The sequence below is a fragment of the Taeniopygia guttata genome, chromosome 34 (genome assembly GCF_048771995.1).
Source record: "Taeniopygia guttata chromosome 34, bTaeGut7.mat, whole genome shotgun sequence".
Taxonomy (NCBI): Eukaryota; Metazoa; Chordata; class Aves; order Passeriformes; family Estrildidae; genus Taeniopygia; species Taeniopygia guttata.
This window is the reverse complement of record NC_133059.1, coordinates 3264000-3282849: the sequence shown is the minus strand read 5'-3', so window position 1 is coordinate 3282849 and position 18850 is coordinate 3264000. Positions and strand designations below refer to the sequence as shown.

General features: G+C 63.9%; 1 protein-coding gene and 1 long non-coding RNA gene across 2 annotated transcripts in view; both read right to left on the bottom strand.

The window, feature by feature from the left end:
* Positions 1 to 4648: 4648 nt before the first annotated feature.
* Positions 4649 to 7039, bottom strand: LOC140681289 (uncharacterized). Its single transcript, XR_012052502.1, has 3 exons — positions 6968 to 7039; positions 5843 to 5900; positions 4649 to 4824 (listed from the first exon to the last, which is right to left on the bottom strand). It is a non-coding gene; the product is annotated as an uncharacterized lncRNA (long non-coding RNA).
* Positions 7040 to 8242: 1203 nt separating this feature from the next.
* HIF3A (hypoxia inducible factor 3 subunit alpha) overlaps positions 8243 to 18850 on the bottom strand; it is a 35521-nt gene continuing 24913 nt past the window's right edge. Inside the window, exons 9-12 of the mRNA XM_072920886.1 lie at positions 14347 to 14491; positions 12772 to 12875; positions 11718 to 11902; positions 8243 to 8548 (exon numbers count right to left, since the gene is read on the bottom strand). Coding sequence (XP_072776987.1) covers positions 8243 to 8548; positions 11718 to 11902; positions 12772 to 12875; positions 14347 to 14491 — 740 coding nt within the window. The remainder of the gene's footprint in view (positions 8549 to 11717; positions 11903 to 12771; positions 12876 to 14346; positions 14492 to 18850) is intronic.

Sequence of the window (18850 nt, the reverse complement as noted above, 5' to 3'; positions counted from 1 at the left end):
GCGCCGCCGTCGCAAAGCCGCGGTGGGAGGGGGAGCGCTGTCGTAAAAGGGGGGGCGGAGGAGCGGGCGGGGGTCGCGGTGGCCCTGAGGGTCCCCAATTGTCCCCAAGTGTCCCCAGGTGTCCCCAAGGGTCCTCAGGGACCTGCTTTATGTCCCCACAACGTCCCCAAGTGTCCCAAATGTCCCCAATGTCCCCATCACCCCCATGTCCCTGATGGCCCCAAGGGTCCCCCAGTGTCCCCAAGTGTCCCCAAGTGTCCCCAGGTGTCCCCGAGTGTCCCCAAGTGTCCCCAAGGGTCCCCGAGTGTGCCCAGTGTCCCAAATTCCCCTAATCCCCCAAACGTCCCCAAAGCCCCAAATGTCCCCCAATGTCCCCACTGTCCCCAATGCCCCCAATGTCCCCAATGTCCCCAAATGTCCCCAATGTCCCCAATGTCCTCCCAATGTCCCCAATCCCCCCAATATCCCCGATGTCCCCAATGTCCCCAGTGTCCCCAATCCCCCCAATGTCCCCAAATGTCCCCAAAGCCCCAAATGTCCCCCAATGTCCCCAAATGTCCCCAGTGTCCCCAATGTCCCCAATGTCCCCAAATGTCCCCAATGTCCCCAATGTCCCCAATGTCCCCCCACTGTCCCCAATGTCCCCAATGTCCCCAATGTCCCCAAACCCCCCAATGTCCCCAATGTCCCCAATGTCCCCAATGTCCCCAAACCCCCAATGTCCCCAATGTCCCCAATGTCCCCCAATCCCCCAAATGTCCCCAAATGTCCCCAATGTCCCAGTGACAGCCGCAGCCCTTCGGTGCTTTCAGCGCTTTATGTGGGGGAGGGGACATTGGGGGGGGGGGAGGTGACACCGCGGGGGGAGGGGAAGGGGGGGGGTCGTACAGGGACCCCCCCAAAGCAGCGGGGTGGGGGAGGGGCGGGGGGAGGGGCGGTGTGCGTGTGGGTCCAGCGGCTCCGGGGATTTGGGGGGTCCTGGGGGGTCTCAGAGGGGTTTGGGGGGGATTTGGGGGGATTTGGGGGGGCTCAGAGGGATTTGGGGGAGATTTGGGGGGGCTCAAAGGGGTTTAGGGGGGATTTTGGGGGGGGCTTGGGGGTCTCAGGGGGGTTTGGGGGGGATTTGGGGGGGTCCTGGGGGGTCTCAGAGGGGTTTGGGGTGAATTTGGGGGGTTTTGGGGGGTCTCAGAGGGGTTTGGGGGGGATTCGGGGGGTCCTGGGGGGTCTCAGAGGCGTTTGAGGGGGATTTGGGGGGGTCTTGGGGGGTCCCAGGGGGTCCTGAGGGGAATCTTGGGGGTCTCAGGAGGGTTTGGGGGGTCTCAAAGGGGTTTGGGGGGGATTTGGGGGGTCCTGGGGGGTCTCAAAGGGGTTTGAGGAGGATTTGGGGGGGATTTGGGGGGGCTCAGAGGGGTTTTGGGGGGATTTGGGGGGGTCTTGGGGGGGATTTGGGGGGGTCCTGGGGGGTCTCAGAGGTGTTTGGGGGGGATTTGGGGGGGGTTTAGGGGTCCCAGGGGGTCTTGAGGGGATTTTGGGGGGATTTGGGGGGGCTCAGAGGGGTTTGGGGGGGTCCTGGGGGGTCTCAGAGGGGTTTGGGGGGGATTTGGGGGGGTCTTGGGGGGTCTCAGGGCGGTTTGGGGGGTCCCAGGGGGGTCCTGAGGGGATTTTGAGGGGGTCTTGGGGGTCCCAGGGGGGTTCTAAGGGGGATTTGGGGGGGTCCTGGGGGGTCCCAGGAGGTCCTGAGGGCAATCTTGGGGGTCTCAGAGGGGTTTGGGGGGGATTTGGGGGGGCTCAAAGGAATTTGGGGGGGTTTTGGGAGGTCTTAGAGGGGTTTGGGGGGGATTTGGGGGGTCTCAGAGGGGTTTGGGGGGATTTGGGGGGGGGCTTGGGGGAGATTTGGGGGGTCTCAGAGGGGTTTGGGGGGGATTTGGGGGGGGCTTGGGGGTCTCAGAGGGATTTGGGGTGAATTTGGGGGGTCCTGGGGGGTCTCAGAGGGGTTTGGGGGGGTTTGGGGGGTCTCAGAGGGGTTTGGGGGGGATTTGGGGGGTTTTGGGGGGGTTTTGGGAGGTCTCAGAGGGGTTTGGGGGGGATTTGGGGGGATTTGGGGGGGGTTTGGGGGGTCCCAGGAGGGTCCTGGAGGGGATTTGGGGGGTCTCAGAGGGGTTTGGGGGGGTTTTGGGGGGGCTTGGGGGGTCTCAAAGGGGTTTGGGGGGATTTGGGGGGTCTCAGAGGGGTTTGGGGGGGATTTGGGGGGTCTCAAAGGGTTTGGGGGGTATTTGGGGGGATTTGGGGGGGGTTTGGGGGGTCTCAGAGGGGTTTGGGGGGGATTTGGGGGGATTTGGGGGGGGTTTGGGGGGTCCCAGGAGGGTCCTGGAGGGGATTTGGGGGGTCTCAGAGGGGTTTGGGGGGATTTGGGGGGGTCCCGGGGCGTCCCAGGGGGTACTGAGGGGATTTTGGGGGGAGGCTTGGGGGTCTCAGGAGAATTTGGGGGGGTTTTGGGTGGTCTCAGAGGGGCTTGGGGGGGATTTGGGGGGGTCCTGGGGGTCCCAGAGGGATTTGGGGGGTCCTGGGGGGTCTCAGAGGGGTTTGAGGAGGATTTGGGGGGGTCCTGGGGGGTCTCAGAGGGGTTTGGGGGGGTTTTTGGGGGGTTTTGGGGGGTCTCAAAGGGGTTTGGGGGGGATTTGGGGGGTTTTGGGGGGTCTCAGAGGGGTTTGGGGGGATTTTGGGGGGTTTTGGGGGATCTCAAAGGGATTTGGGGGGGTCCTGGGGGGTCTCAGAGGGGTTTGGGGGGGTTTTGGGGGAGGTTTGGGGGGTCTCAAAGGGGTTTGGGGGGGTTTTGGGGGGTTTTGGGGGGTCTCAAAGGGGTTTGGGGGGGATTTGGGGGGTCCTGGGGGGGTCTCAGAGGGGATTTGGGGGGTTTTGGGGGGTCTCAGTGGGGTTTGGGGGAGATTTGGGGAGGGTTTTAGGGGTCCCAGGGGGTCTTGAGGGGATTTTGGGGCGCCTTGGGGGTCTCAGGAGGGTTTGGGGGGGATTTGGGGGGGTCCTGGGGGGTCTCGGAGGAGTTTGGGGGGGTTTTGGGGGGTCTCAGAGGGGTTTGGGGGGGATTTGGGGGGTCCTGGGGGGTCTCAGAGGGGTTTGGGAGGGATTTGGGGGGTTTGGGAGGGCTCAGAGGGGTTTGGGGGGGATTTGGGGGGTCTCAGAGGGGTTTGGGGGGATTTGGGGGGGATTTGGGGGGTCTCAGAGGGGTTTGGGGGGGATTTGGGGGGGTCCCAGAGGGGTCCTGAGGGGAATCTTGGGGGTCTCAGGAGGGTTTGGGGGGGGTTTTGGGGGGTTTTGGGGGATCTCAAAGGGATTTGGGGGGTCCTGGGGTGTCTCAGAGGGGTTTGGGTGGATTTGGGGGGGTCCTGGGGGGGCTCAAAGGGGTTCGGGGGGAATTTGGGGGGTTTTGGGGGGTCTCAGAGGGGTTCGGGGGGAATTTGGGGGGTTTGGGGGGATTTGGGGGGTCTCAGTGGGGTTTGGGGGGATTTGGGGGGGTCCTGGGGGGTCTCAGGGGGGTTTGGGGGGTCCCAGGGAGTCCTGAGGGGATTTTGGGGGGGGTCTCGGGGGTCCCAGGGGGTCCTGAGGGGATTTTGGGGGGGGTCTCGGGGGTCCCAGAGGGTTTTGGGGGGATTTTGGGGGGTCCCGGGGGGCTCCTGAGGGACTCTCGGGGGTCCTGGAGGGATTTTGGGGGTCCCAGGGGGGTCCTGAGGGGATTTTGGGGGGGGCTTGGGGGTCTCAGGAGGGTTTGGGGGGATTTTGGGGGGGTCTCGGGGGGTTTTTGGGGGGGTGGTCCCGGATTTGGGGAGGGGGGGAGGGGAAACAAAGACCCCCCCCCCAAAAAGGGGCGATTTTAGCACCAAATTTTGGGGGTGGGACCCCCAAAAGCACCAAATTGGGGGGGTGGGACCCCCAAATCTCCAAATTGGGGGGGTGGGACCCCCTAAAGCACCAAATTTGGGGGGGTGGGACCCCCAAAAGCACCAAATTGGGGGGGTGGGACCCCCTAAAGCACCAAATTGGGGGGGTGGGACCCCCAAATCTCCAAATTGGGGGGTGGGACCCCCAAAAGCACCAAATTTGGGGGGTGGGACCCCCTAAAGCACCAAATTGGGGGGGTGGGACCCCCAAAAGCACCAAATTGGGGGGTGGGACCCCCAAAATCTCCAAATTGGGGGGTGGGACCCCCTAAAGCACCAAATTGGGGGGTGGGACCCCCAAAAGCACCAAATTGGGGGGGTGGGACCCCCAAATCTCCAAATTGGGGGGGTGGGACCCCCAAAAGCACCAAATTGGGGGGGTGGGACCCCCAAATCTCCAAATTGGGGAGTGGGACCCCCAAAAGCACCAAATTGGGGGGGTGGGACCCCCAAAAGCACCAAATTGGGGGGTGGGACCCCCTAAAGCACCAAATTGGGGGGGTGGGACCCCCAAAATCACCAAATCTGGGGGGGGGGGTCCCCAAAATTTGGAGTTTTTGGGGAGGGGAGGGGGTGATAAATTGGGGGAGGGGTCCCTGAGGGGAGGAATTTGGGGGGGGGTTTGGGTAAATTTGGGGGTGCCACAGTGGGGGGACCCCCCAAAGGGGTTTTTTTTTGGGGGGGGGGGTCAGGTAATGGCTTTTGGTGCAGCCCCCCCAAAATTTGGGGAGGGGGTCACCCCGATTTTGGGGTGCCAAAGCGAGGGGGGGTGGGGGAGGGGTCGTTGCTGGTTTTTGGGGGGAGCCCCCCCCTCAGGGAGCCCCCCCCGCGCCCCCCTCGGGGTTTTGGGGGGTCCCCGGCAGGGTCAGACCTGGGGGGGGGGGGGAAAAGAAATTATTGGGGTGTCCCCCCACCCCCCGCACCCATTTTGGGGGGGGTCCCCCTAAATTTGGGGCTCCCCCTTCTGTGCCCCCCCCCGCCCCCGTTATTGGGAACTTCCTATTTTTGCCCCCCCACCCCAATTTTAAGGTCTCCCCCCCATTTTTTGGGGTCCTCCCCCCCAAATTTTAAGATCTCCCCCCCCATTTTTGGATCGCCCCCCCCCATTTTTTGGGGTCCCCCCCAATTTTTAAGATCTCACCCCCATTTTTGGGGTCTCCCCCCCATTTTTGGGGTCTCCCCCCCATTTTTGGGTTGCCCTCCCCATTTTTTGGGGTCCCTCCCATTTTTGGGCTGCCCCCCCCCAATTTTTGGGGTCTCCCTCCCATTTTTGGGATCTCCCCGCCCATTTTTTGGGGTCCCCCCCACCCATTTTTAGGGGTTCCCCCCCCAATTTTTGGGCTGCTCCCCCCATTTTGGGGGTCTCCCCCCACATTTTTTGGCTGCCCCCCCATTTTTGGGGGGGTCCCCCCAATTTTTAGATCTCCCCCCCCATTTTTGGGGTCCCCCTCCCATTTTTGCCATCTCCCCCCCCCCTATTTTTTGGGGTCCCCCCCATTTTTTTATTCTCCCCCCCATTTTTTGGGGTCCCCCCCCATTATTGGGCTGCCCCCCCCCATTTTTTGGGGTCTCCCCCATTTTTGGGATCTCCCCGCCCCCATTTTTTGGGGTCCCCCCCATTTTTTGGGATCTCCACCCCATTTTTTGTTTCCCCCCCCCACAATTCTGGGGTCTCCCCCCATTTTTTGGGGTCTTCCCCCCCATTTTTTATTCTCCCCTCCCATTTTTTGGGGTCCCCACCTCCATTTTTGGGGTCTTCCCCCCCATTTTTTGGGGTCTCCCTCCCCATTTTTTGGTGTCCCCCCCATTTTTTGGGATCTCCCCCCCATTTTTTATTCTCCCACCCCCAATTTTGGGGTCCCCCCCCCATTTTTGGGGTCCCCCCTCACCGAGGGGCCGCTCCTGCCCCAGGCTCAGTCCTGGGGGGTCCCCGCTCAGCAGCAGCCCCTGGGGGGGGGGACCCCAAAACTTGAGGGGGGGTGACAAATTGGGGTGACCCCAAAATTGGGGGGGGGTGACAAATTGGGGGGACGCGCTGCCACCCCCCCCCCGTGTGTCACCTCCCCTCCCCCCCAAACCCCCCCCAGTGCCCCCCCAAACCCTCCCAGTGCCCCCCAGTGCCCCCCAGTGCCTCCCAGTGCCCCCCCAAACCCCTCCCAGTCCATCCCAGTCCCTCCCAGTGCCCCCCCAGTGCCCCCCCAAAACCTCCCAGTATCCCCCAGTGCCCCCCAGTGCCCCCCAGTGCCCCCCCAATGTCCCCCAGTGTCTCCCAGTGCCCCCCCAAACCCTCCCAGTGTCCCCCCAGTCCCTCCCAAACCCTCCCAGTGCCCCCCAGTGTCGCCCAGACCCCTCCCAGTCCCTCCCAGTGCCTCCCAGTCCCTCCCAGTCCCCCCCAGTGCCCCCCCAAACCCTCCCACTATCCCCCCAGTCCCTCCCAGTGCCCCCCCAGTCCCTCCCAAAACCCCTCTCAGTCCCTCCCAGTGTCTCCCAGTGTCCCCCCAAACCCTCCCAGTATCTCCCAGTTCCTCCCAGTGCCCCCCCAGTCCCTCCCAGTCCCTCCCAGTGCCCCCCAGTATCCCCAGTGCCCCCCCAGTGTCCCCCCAGTGCCCCCCAAAACCCTCCCAGTGCCCCCCAGTGCCCCCCAATATCTTCCCAGTCCCTCCCAGTTCCTCCCAGTGCCCCCCCAAACCCTCCCAGTATCCCCCAGTCCCTCCCAGTTCCTCCCAGTGCCCCCCCAAACCCTCCCAGTGTCCCCCCAGTGCCCCCCAGTCCCTACCAGTGCCCCCCAATGTCCCCCCAGTGTCCCCCCAGTGCCCCCCAAAACCCTCCCAGTCCCTCCCAGTATCCCCCAGTCCCCCCCAGTTCCTCCCAGTGCCCCCCAGTGCTCCCCCAAACTCTCCCAGTGTCCCCCAGACCCCTCCCAGTTGCCCCCAGTTCCTCCCAGTGCCCTCCCAGTGCCCCCAAACCCCTCCCAGTGCCCCCCAGTCCCCCCCAGTCCCCCCAGTGCCCCGTACCAGCAGTTGGGGGTCCAGCTCCGCCCGTTTCAGGGGGGTCCTGGGGTCCTCCGGGCTCGGCTCCCGCGGCCTGGGGGGGTGGGGGAGGGGTCAGGCCACGCCCACCGGCCACACCCTCCCAGGCCACGCCCATACCCCATAGCCACACCCACCCCTGACCACACATTCAAAAGCCACGCCCACACCCCATAGCCACGCCCACATTCATGCCACACCCTCACAAGCCACGCCCACAATCCCATGGCCACACCCATAACCTGCCACGCCCTGACCACACCCTCACAAGCCACGCCCACACCCAATAACCACACCCACAACCTGCCACACCCTCAGAAGCCCCGCCCACAAACCCACAGCCACGCCCACATCCATGCCACACCCCGACCACACCCTCAAAAGCCACGCCCACACTCCATAACCACGCCCACATCCACGCCACACCCTCAGAAGCCACGCCCACACCCAATAGACACGCCCACATCTATGTCACACCCTCAAAAGCCACGCCCACAAACCCATAGCCACGCCCACAAACATATAGCCACGCCCATCTTTGCCACTCCTTGACCACACCCTCACAAGCCGCGCCCACAAACCATAGCCACGCCCCAACCTTTGCCACGCCTCGACCACGCCCTCAAAAGCCATGCCCACAAACCCATAGCCACGCCCACACCTCATAGCCACACCCTCAAAAGCCACACCCACATACCCAGAGCCACACCCACAACCTGCCACACCCTGACCACACCCTCACAAGCCACGCCCACAGACCCACAGCCACGCCCCATCTGTGCCACACCCTGACCACACCCCCAAAAGCCACGCCCACACCCCATAGCCACGCCCACCTCATTGCCACACCTTCACAAGCCACGCCCACAAACCCATGGCCACGCCCCATCTTTGCCACGCCTTGACCACACCCTCACAGGCCACGCCCACAGACCCATAGCCACGCCCACACCCCATAGACACACCCTCAAAAGCCACGCCCATACCCCATAGCCACGCCCACAAACCCATAGCCACACCCTCACACGCCACGCCCACACGCATAGCCACGCCCCCAGCCACGCCCCCACACCCCACCCACCCCACATCGGCCACGCCCTTTCAAGCCACGCCCCTACATCCCCCAAAAAGCCCCCGCCCCGCCCCAAAAGCCACGCCCACAAAACCACACCCACCTCCACGCCACGCCCCTTTTGGCCCCTCCCTCACAGGCCACACCCCAAGCCACACCCCTCATTAATTCCCGCAGGCCACGCCCCCTCACCTCTTCCTGGTTGGGCGTGGCCGGTGGGCGTGGCCGAGGGCGGGGTCACTGCCCCAGCGCGGGAGGGCGTGGCCAGGCCGGCAGGGGGCGTGGCCAGGCCGGCAGGGGGCGTGGCCAGGCCGGGAGGGGGCGTGGCCAGGCCCGGGGAAGCTGCGGGCGCGGCGCCGAGGGGGCGGGGCCTGGGCGCGGGGGGCGGGGCCTGGGCCGCGCTGGCCACGCCCCCTGCGGGGCTCGGCCCCGCCCAGTTGGAAGTCGCCGTCCATGGGGATGTATGGGGCCAGCATGGCCAGGTCCAGGGGGGGCTGTGGGGCGGGATTTGGGGTTTGGGGTCAGGTTTGGGGTCAGGGATTGGGGTTTGGGGTCAGGGGTTGGGGTTTGGGGTCAGGGATCAGGGTTTGGGGTCCGCTTTGGGGTTTGGGGTCAGGGGTTGGGGTTTGGGGTCAGGTTTGGGGTCAGGGGTTGGGGTTTGGGGTCCGCTTTGGGGTCCACTTTAGGGTTTGGGGTCAGGGGTTGGGGTTTGGGGTCCGATTTGGGGTCAGGGGTTGGGGTTTGGGGTCAGGGGTTGGGGTTTGGGGTCAGGGGTTCGGGTTTAGGGGGCCAGCATGGCCAGGTCCAGGGGGGGCTGTGGGGCGGGATTTGGGGGGTTTGGGGTCAGGGTTTGGGGTTTGGGGTCTGATTTGGGGTCAGGGTTTGGGGTTGGGGGGGCCAACATGGCCAGGTCCAGGGGGGGCTGTGGGGCGGGGTTTGGGGTCAGGTTTGGGGTCTGCTTTGGGGTTTGGGGTCTGGGTTTGGGGTTTGGGGTCAGGGATTGGGGTTTAGGGTCAGGTTTGAGGTTTGGGGTCAGGGTTTGGGGTTTGGGGTCAGGGTTTGGGGTCTGATTTGGGGTTTGGGGTCAGGTTTGGGGTCAGGGTTTGGGGTTTGGGGTTTAGGGGGCCAGCATGGCCAGGTCCAGGGGCGGCTGTGGGGCGGGATTTGGGGGGTTTGGGGTCGGGTTTGGGGTCAGGTTTGGGGTTTGGGGTCAGGGGTTGGGGTTTGGGGTTGGGGTTTGGGGTTTGGGGTCTGGATTTGGGGTCAGGGGTTGGGGTTTGGGGTCAGGTTTGGGGTTTGGGGTCAGGGGTTGGGGTTTGGGGGGCCAGCATGGCCAGGTCCAGGGGGGGCTGTGGGGCGGGATTTGGGGTCAGGTTTGGGGTTTGGGGTCAGGGGTTGGGGTTTGGGGTCAGGGATCGGGGTTTGGGGTCAGGGTTTGGGGTTTGGGGTCAGGTTTGGGGTCAGGGTTTGGGGTTTGGGGTCAGGGGTTGGGGTTTAGGGGGCCAGCATGGCCAGGTCCAGGGGGGGCTGTGGGGCGGGGTTTGGGGTTTGGGGTCCGCTTTGGGGTCAGGTTTGGGGTCAGGGATTGGGGTTTGGGGTCAGGTTCGGGGTTTGGGGTCAGGGGTTGGGGTCAGGGATTTGGGTTTGGGGTCTGGATTGGGGTTTGGGGGGCCAACATGGCCAGGTCCAGGGGGGGCTGTGGGGCGGGATTTGGGGTTTGGGGTCCGCTTTGGGGTCTGGGTTTGGGGTTTGGGGTCAGGGATTGGGGTTTGGGGTCAGGTTTGGGGTTTGGGGTCAGGTTTGGGGTTTGGGCTCAGGGGTTGGGGTTTGGGCTCAGGGGTTGGGGTTTGGGGTCAGGGGTTGGGGTTTGGGGTCAGGTTCGGGGTCAGGGATTGGGGTCAGGGGTCTGGTTTGGGGTCAGGGTTTGGGGGTTGGGGTCAGGGGTTGGGGTTTGGGGTCAGGGGTTGGGGTTTGGGCTCAGGGGTTGGGGTTTGGGGTCAGGGGTTGGGGTTTGGGGTCAGGTTCGGGGTCAGGGATTGGGGTCAGGGGTCTGGTTTGGGGTCAGGGTTTGGGGGTTGGGGTCAGGGGTTGGGGTTTGGGGTCAGGGGTTGGGGGTTGGGGTCAGGAGTTGGGGTTTGGGGTCAGGGATTGGGGTTTGGGGTCAGGGGTTGGGGGTCCCATTTACGGGGCCGGGATTTGGGGTGGGGGTCCCAGGATCGTCCCCACCCCCCGTTACCTGCAGGGTGGTCCCGGGGCTGCGGCTCCCCCCAAAAATCTTCCGCACCTGCAGCAGCGGTTTGGCACAGACACGGACCCCAAAACCCCCCCGGACCCCAAAAACCCCAAAGAGCCCCCCCCAGACCCCAAAAATCCCCCAAAACCCCCCTGGACCCCAAAAAACCCCAAAGATCCACCCCCGGACCCCAAAAAACCCCCAGACCCCCAAAAACCCCAAAGAGCCCCCCCGGACCCCAAAAAAACTCCCAAACCCACCCCCAGACCCCAAAAACCCCCAAAACTCCCCACCCGGACCCCAAAAAAATCTCCAACCCCCCCCCAGACCCCAAAAACCCCCAAAACTCCCCCCCCGGACCCCAAAAACCCCCAAAACTCCCCCCCGGACCCCAAAAACCCCAAAGAGCCCCCCCCGGACCCCAAAAACCCCCAAAACTCCCCCCCCCGGACCCCAAAAAAACCTCCAAAACCTCCCCTGGACCCCAAAAAATCCCCCAAAACCCCCCCAGACCCCAAAGACCCCCCCCCAAACAATTCCAAAACCCCATAAATCCCCCCCCAAAAAACCCAAAACCCCCCCAGACCCCAAAGACCCCCCCCAAACCACCTCCAAAATCCCATAAAATCCCCCCCAAAAAACCCTAAACCTCCCCAGACCCCCCAAAATTTGGGCCGGGACCCCTCAGGACCCCCCAAACCCCCCCCGGACCCAAAAACCCCCTCCAAACCACCTCCAAAATCCCATAAAATCCCCCCAAAAAACCCCTAAACCTGCCCAGACCCCCCAAAATTTGGGTCGGGACCCCCCCAGGACCCCCCAAAACTCCCTCAGACCCCAAAGACCCCTCGCAAAGCACCTCCAAAATCCCTTAAAACCCCCCAAAAAACCCCTAAACCCCCCCAGACCCCCCAAAATTTGGGTCGGGACCCCCCCAGGACCCCCTAAAACCCCCCCAGACCCCACCCCCCCCCCAAACAACTCCAAAATCCCATAAAACCCCCAAAAAACCCTAAAAAAAACCCCAAAACCCCCCAAAATTCGGGCCAGGACCACCCAGGACCCCCCAGACCCCAAAACCCCCCCCAAACTACCTCCAAAATCCCATAAAACCCCCCCAAAAAACCCCAAAACCTCCCCAGACCCCCCAAAACCCCCCAAAAATGGGGCCGGGCCCCCCCCAGGACACCCCAAAACCCCCCCAGACCCCCCAAAATTTGGGTCGGGACCCCCCCCAGACCCCCCAAAACACCCCCAGACCCCTCAAAATTTGGGCCGAGACCCCCCAGGACCCCCCCAGACCCCAAAACCCGCCCCAAACCACCCCCGAAATCCCATAAAACCCCCCAAAAAAACCCTAAAAAACCCCTAAAAAAACCCCAAAATCTCCCCAAACACCCCAAAATCGGGGTCAGGACCCCCCCACTCACCGGGGAGGGGCTGCGGGGGCGGCGCGGGGGGTCGGGGGTCGCCGGGGGGGGGTCGAGGATGGGCCCGAGGAGCCGCAGCAGCTCCGGGGAGCAGAAGCGCCGGGGGTCGCGCTGCAGCGCCGCCTCGGGCACGTGCGAGGGGCGCACGAAGGCCAGGACCCCCGGGACCCCCGGGACCCCCAGGCCTGGGGGGGAAAAGGGGGGTGAGACCCCCCAAAAATACTCCAAATCCACCCCAAATCCACCCCAGGACCCCGAAAAAAACACCCCAAAATCACCCCAGAACCCCCAAAAAACCACCCCAAAATCACCCCAAAACCACCCCAGGACCCCCGGGACCCCCGGGACCCCCAGACCTGGGGAGGAAAAGGGGGTGAGACCCCCCAAAATCACCCCAAAATCACCCCAGGACCCCGAAAAAACCACCCCAAAATCACCCCAAAATCACCACGGGACCCCCGAAAAAACCACCCTGGGACCACTAAAAACACCCCAAAATCACCCCAAAATCACCCCGGGACCCCCGGAAAAAACCCCAAACCCGCCCCAGGACCCCCGGGACCCCCGGGACCCCCAGGCCTGGGGGGAAAGGGGAGTGAGACCCCCCCAAAATCAACCCAGAACCCCCAAAAAACCACCCCAAAACCACCCCAAAACCACCCCAAAATCACCCCAAAATCACCCCAAATCCACCCCAAATCCACCCCGGGACCCCCGGGACCCCCGGGACCCCCAGGCCTGGGGGGGAAAATGGGGGTGAGACCCCCAAAAAATACCCAAAATCCACCCCGGGACCCCCGGGACCCCCGGGACCCCCAGGCCTGGGGGGGCACAGGAGGGTGAGACCCCCCCAAAAATACCCCAAATCACCCGAAAAAACCACCCCAAAATCACCCCAAACCAGCCCCAGGACCCCCGAAAAAACCACCCCAAAATCACCCCAAAATCACCCCAAATCCACCCCGGGACCCCCGGGACCCCCAGACCAGTATAACCAGTGCTCCCAGTACAACCAGTGCTCCCAGTCCCGCACCGAGGCTCAGGTCGATCAGGCTGTTCGGGGGTCCCGGTTCGGGGGTCGGGGGTCGGCGCCCCCTCCCCATCGGGCGGCGCTGGGTCTGCTCCAGGGACAGGACGAGCCCGCGCTGCTCCACGCGGCTGGGGGGGGCAGAGGGACCCCAAAATTAACGGGGTTTGGGGGGTCCCCAAAAATTAACGGGGTTCGGGGGGACCCCAAAAACCAGAGGGGTTCGGGGGTCCCCAAAAACCAGAGGGGTTCGGGGGTCCCCAAAAACCAGAGGGGTTCGGGGGGTCCCCAAAAATCAGAGGGGTTTGGGGGGTCCCCAAAAACAGCGGGGTTTGGGGGACCCCCACGCACAAAAAACAGCGGGGTTTGGGGGGCTCCAAAGAGAGGTTTGGGGGTCATCACCTCCCAATGTCCCCAGTGTCCCCCCAATGTCCCCAATGTCCCCAATGTCCCCAATGTCCCCAATGCCCCCAATGTCCCCCCAATCCCCCCAATGTCCCCAATGTCCCCAATCCCCCCAATCCCCCCAATGTCCCCAATGCCCCCAATGCCCCCAATGTCCCCAATGTCCCCAATGTCCCCCCAATGTCCCCAATGTCCCCAATGCCCCCAATGTCCCCAATGTCCCCAATGTCCCCAATCCCCCCAATGTCCCCAAATGCCCCCAATGTCCCCAATGTCCCCAATCCCCCCAATCCCCCCGATGTCCCCAGTGTCCCCAATCCCCCCAATGTCCCCAATGTCCCCAATCCCATTTTTCCCCATTTTTCCCCATTTTTTCCCATTGTTCCCCATTTTTGCTCAATGTCCCCAATGTCCCCAATGCCCCCAATGTCCCCCCAATGTCCCCAACCCCCCCAATCCCCCCAATGTCCCCAATGTCCCCAATGTCCCCCCAATGTCCCCAATGTCCCCAATGTCCCCAATGTCCCCAATGTCCCCAATCCCCCCAATGTCCCCAATGTCCCCAATGTCCCCAATCCCCCCAATGTCCCCAATGTCCCCAATCCCCCCAATGCCCCCAATGTCCCCAATGTCCCCAATGCCCCCAATGTCCCCAATGTCCCCAATGTCCCCAATGTCCCCAATGTCCCCAATCCCCCCAATGTCCCCAATGTCCCCAATGTCCCCAATGTCCCCAATGTCCCCAATCCCCCCAATGTCCCCAATGTCCCCAATCCCCCCAATGCCCCCAATGTCCCCAATGTCCCCAATGCCCCCAATGTCCCCAATGTCCCCAATGTCCCCAATGTCCCCAATGTCCCCAATCCCCCCAATGTCCCCAATGTCCCCAATGTCCCCAATGTCCCCAATCCCCCCAATGCCCCCAATGTCCCCAATGTCCCCAATGTCCCCAATGTCCCCCCAATGTCCCCAATCCCCCCAATGTCCCCAATGTCCCCAATCCCCCCAATGTCCCCCCAATGTCCCCAATGTCCCCAATGTCCCCAATGTCCCCAATCCCCCCAATGTCCCCAATGTCCCCAATGTCCCCAATGTCCCCAATCCCCCCAATGTCCCCAATGTCCCCAATCCCCCCAATGTCCCCAATGTCCCCAATCCCCCCGATGTCCCCAATGTCCCCAATGTCCCCGTGCCCACCTGAGCACGAAGTGCAGGCACACGATGCCCTCGGGGGCCGCGCGCCCCCCGCCCATGACGGTGGCCTGGGTCTGCGCCCACAGGAACCCGCCGCGCTTGGCCAGGAACCGGTACTGGCTGGTCACCGCCTGGCCCTTGCTCAGCACTGGGGACACCGGGGGGACACCGGGGGGACACCGGGGGGACACCGGGGGGGTCAGGGGAGGGGTCACCGGGGGGGTTTGGGGTGTCCCCGAGAGGGTATTGGGGTGTCCTGGGGGGGTTTGGGGTGTCCCAGAGGGGCTTTGGGGTGGTCAGTGGCGTCCTGGGGTGTCCAGGAGTGTCCCAGATGGGATTTGGGGTGTCCCCAAGGGGATATTGGGGTGTCCTGGGGGGATTTCAGGTGTCCCAGGTGGGGTTTGGGGTTTCCTGCTGGGGTTTGGGGCGTCCCAGAGGGGTTTTGGGATGTCCAGTGATGTCCTGGGGAGATATTGGGGTGTCCAGGAGTGTCCCAGGGGGAAATTGGGGTGTCCCAGGGGGGATTTGGGGTGTCCCAGGTGAGATTTGGGGTGTCCCAGGTGGGGTTTGGGGTGTCCCAGGGGGAATTTGGGGTGTCCCAGGTGGGGTTTGGGGTGTCCCAGGGGGAATTTGGGGTGTCCCAGGGGGGTTTGGGGTGTCCCCGAGGGTGTATTGGGGTGTCCTGGGGGTGTTTGGGGTGTCCAGGAGTGTCCCAGGTGGGGTTTGGGGTGTCCCAGGTGGGATTTGGGGTGTCCCAGGAAGGATTTGGGGTGTCCCAGGTGGGATTTGGGGTGTCCCAGGTGGGGTTTGGGGTGTCCCAGGTGGGGTTTGGGGTGTCCCAGGGGGGTTTGGGGTGTCCCCGAGCGGATATTGGGGTGTCCCAGGTGGGGTTTGGGATGTCCCAGAGGGGGTTTGGGGTGTCCCCGAGGGGGTTTGGGGTGTCCCAGGTGGGGTTTGGGGTGTCCCAGGAAAGATTTGGGGTGTCCCAGGGGGGATTGGGGTGACCCAGGGGGGGTTTGGGGTGTCCCCGAGGGGATATTGTGGTGTCCAGGAGTCTCCCCGGGGGGTTTGGGGTGTCCCTGAACGGATATTGGGGTGTCCTGGGGGGTTTGGGGTGTCACAGGTGGGATTTGGGGTGTCCCAGGTGGGATTTGGGGTGTCCTGGGGGGGCTTGGAGTGTCCCCGAGTGGGTATTGGGGTGTCCTGGGGGGATTTCAGGTGTCCCAGGTGGGGTTTGGGGTGTCCCAAGGGGGGTTTGGGGTGTCCCAGGTGGGGTTTGGGGTGTCCCAGGGGGGTTTTGGGGTGTCCCAGGTGGGGTTTGGGGTGTCCTGGGGGAGTTTGGGGTGTGCCCGAGGGGGTATTGGGGTGTCCCAGGTGGGGTTTGGGGTGTCCCAGGTGGGGTTTGGGGTGTCCCAGGTGGGATTTGGGGTGTCCCAGGAAGGATTTGGGGTGTCCCAGGTGGGATTTGGGGTGTCCCAGGTGAGGTTTGGGGTGTCCCCGAGGGGGTTTGGGGTGTCCCAGGGGGGGTTTGGGGTGTCCTGGGGGGGTTTGGGGTGTCCCAGGTGGGATTTGGGGTGTCCCCAAGGGGATATTGGGGTGTCCCAGGTGGGGTTTGGGGTGTCCTGGGGGGGTTTGGGGTGTCCCAGGTGGGATTTGGGGTGTCCCAGGTGGGATTTGGGATGTCCCAGGTGGGATTTGGGGTGTCCCAGGGGGGGTTTGGGGTGTCCCAGGTGAGGTTTTGGGTGTCCCAGGTGGGGTTTGGGGTGTCCCAGGGGGGGTTTGGGGTGTCCCAGGTGGGATTTGGGGTGTCCCAGGTGGGATTTGGGATGTCCCAGGTGGGATTTGGGGTGTCCCAGGGGGGGTTTGGGGTGTCCCAGGAAGGATTTGGGGTGTCCCAGGTGGGGTTTGGGGTGTCCCAGGTGGGGTTTGGGGTGTCCCAGGGGGGGTTTGGGGTGTCCCAGGTGGGTTTGGGGTGTCCCAGGGGGGGTTTGGGGTGTCCCAGGTGGGGTTTGGGGTGTCCCAGGGGGGGTTTGGGGTGTCCCAGGGGGGGTTTGGGGTGTCCCAGGTGGGATCTGGGGTGTCCTGGGGGCGTTTGGGGTGTCCCAGGTGGGGTTTGGGGTGTCCCAGGTGGGCTTTGGGGTGACCCAGGTGGGGTTTGGGGTGTCCCAGGGGGGATTTGGGGTGTCCCAGGTGGGATTTGGGGTGACCCAGGTGGGGTTTGGGGTGTCCCAGGAAGGATTTGGGGTGTCCCAGGTGGGGTTTGGGGTGTCCCAGGGGGGGTTTGGGGTGTCCCAGGTGGGGTTTGGGGTGTCCCAGGGGGGGTTTCAGGTGTCCCAGGTGAGATTTGGGGTGTCCCAGAAGGGATTTGGGGTGTCCCAGAGGGGGTTTGGGGTGTCCCAGGAGGATTTGGGGTGTCCCAGGTGGGATTTGGGGTGTCCCAGGTGGGTTTGGCGTGTCCCTGAGGGGATATTGGGGTGTCCTGGGGGAGTTTAGGGTGTCCCAGGTGGGGTTTGGGGTGTCCCCGAGGGGGTATTGAGGGGTCCTGGGGGGGTTTGGGGTGTCCAGGAGTGTCCCAGGTGGGGTTTGGGGTGTCCCAGGGGGGGTTTGGGGTGTCCAGGAGTGTCCCAGGTGGGGTTTGGGGTGTCCCAGGAAGAATTTGGGGTGTCCCAGGTGGGGTTTGGGGTGTCCCAGGTGGGTTTGGGGTGTCCCAGGTGGGGTTTGGGGTGTCCCAGGAAGAATTTGGGGTGTCCCAGGTGGGGTTTGGGGTGTCCCAGGTGGGGTTTGGGGTGTCCCAGGTGGGGTTTGGGATGTCCCAGGGGGGTTTGGGGTGTCCCAGGTGGGGTTTGGGGTGTCCCTGAACGGATATTGGGGTGTCCTGGGGGGGTTTGGGGTGTCCCAGGTGGGGTTTGGGGTGTCCTGGGGGGGTTTGGGGTGTCCCAGGAAGGATTTGGGGTGTCCCCAGTGGGGTTTGGGGTGTCCCAGGTGGGGTTTAGGGTGTCCCAGGTGGGGTTTGGGGTGTCCTGGGGGGATATTGGGGTGTCCAGGAGTGTCCCAGAGGGGGTATTGGGGTGTCCCAGGTGGGTTTGGGGTGTCCCAGGGGGGTTTGGGGTGTCCCAGGTGGGGTTTGGGGTGTCCCAGGTGGGTTTGGGGTGTCCTGGGGGGGTTTGGGGTGTCCCAGGTGGGGTTTGGGGTGTCCCAGGTGGGGTTTGGGGTGTCCTAGGAAGGATTTGGGGTGTCCCAGAGGGAGTTTGGGGTGTCCCAGGTGGGATTTGGGGTGTCCCAGGGGGGATTGGGGTGACCCAGGTGGGGTTTGGGGTGTCCCAGGGGGGATTTGGGGTGTCCCAGGGGGGATTTGGGGTGTCCCAGGTGGGATTTGGGGTGTCCCAGGTGGGGTTTGGGGTGTCCCCGGGGGGATTTGGGGTGTCCCAGGTGGGGTTTGGGGTGCCCCAGGTGGGATTTGGGGTGTCCCAGGTGGGATTTGGGGTGTCCCAGGAAGGATTTGGGGTGTCCCAGAGGGGGGTTGGGGTGTCCCAGGTGGGGTTTGGGGTGTCCCAGGTGGGTTTGGGGTGTCCCAGGTGGGGTTTGGGGTGTCCCAGGTGGGGTTTGGGGTGTCCCAGGTGAGATTTGGGGTGTCCCAGGGGGGATTTGGGGTGTCCCAGGAAGGATTTGGGGTGTCCCAGGGGGGTTTGGGGTGTCCCAGGTGAGATTTGGGGTGTCCCAGGTGGGGTTTGGGGTGTCCCAGGTGGGGTTTGGGGTGTCCCAGGTGGGATTTGGGGTGTCCCAGGTGGGGTTTGGGGTGTCCCAGGTGGGATTTGGGGTGTCCCAGGGGGGATTGGGGTGACCCAGAGGGGGTTTGGGGTGTCCCCGAGGGGGTATTGGGGTGTCCTGGGGGGTTTGGGGTGTCCCCGAGGGGGTATTGGCGTGTCCCAGGTGGGATTTGGGGTGTCCCAGGTGGGATTTGGGGTGGTCAGTGGTGTCCTGGGGGAATATTGGAGTACCCAGGAGTGTCCCAGGTGGGATTTGGGGTGTCCCAGGTGGGGTTTGGGGTGTCCCAGGTGGGGTTTGGGGTGTCCCGGGGGGGTTTGGGGTGTCCCTGAACAGATATTGGGGTGTTCTGGGGGGGTTTCAGGTGTCCCAGGGGGGGTTTGGGGTGGTCAGTAATGTCCTGAGGGGATATTGGGGTGCCCAGGTGTGTCCCAGGTGGGGTTTGGGGTGTCCCCAAGGGGATATTGGGGTGTCCTGGGGGGGTTTGGGGGGTCCCAGAGGGGCTTTGGGGTGGTCAGTGGTGTCCTGGGGGAATATTGGGGTGTCCCAGATGGGGTTTGGGGTGTCCCCAAGGGGATATTGGGGTGTCCAGGAGTGTCCCAGAGAGGGTTTGGGGTGTCCCAGGAAGAATTTGGGGTGTCCCAGGGGGGATTTGGGGTGTCCCAGGTGGGATTTGGGGTGTCCCCGAGGGGGTATTGGGGTGTCCCAGGTGGGGTTTGGGGTGTCCCAGGTGGGTTTGGGG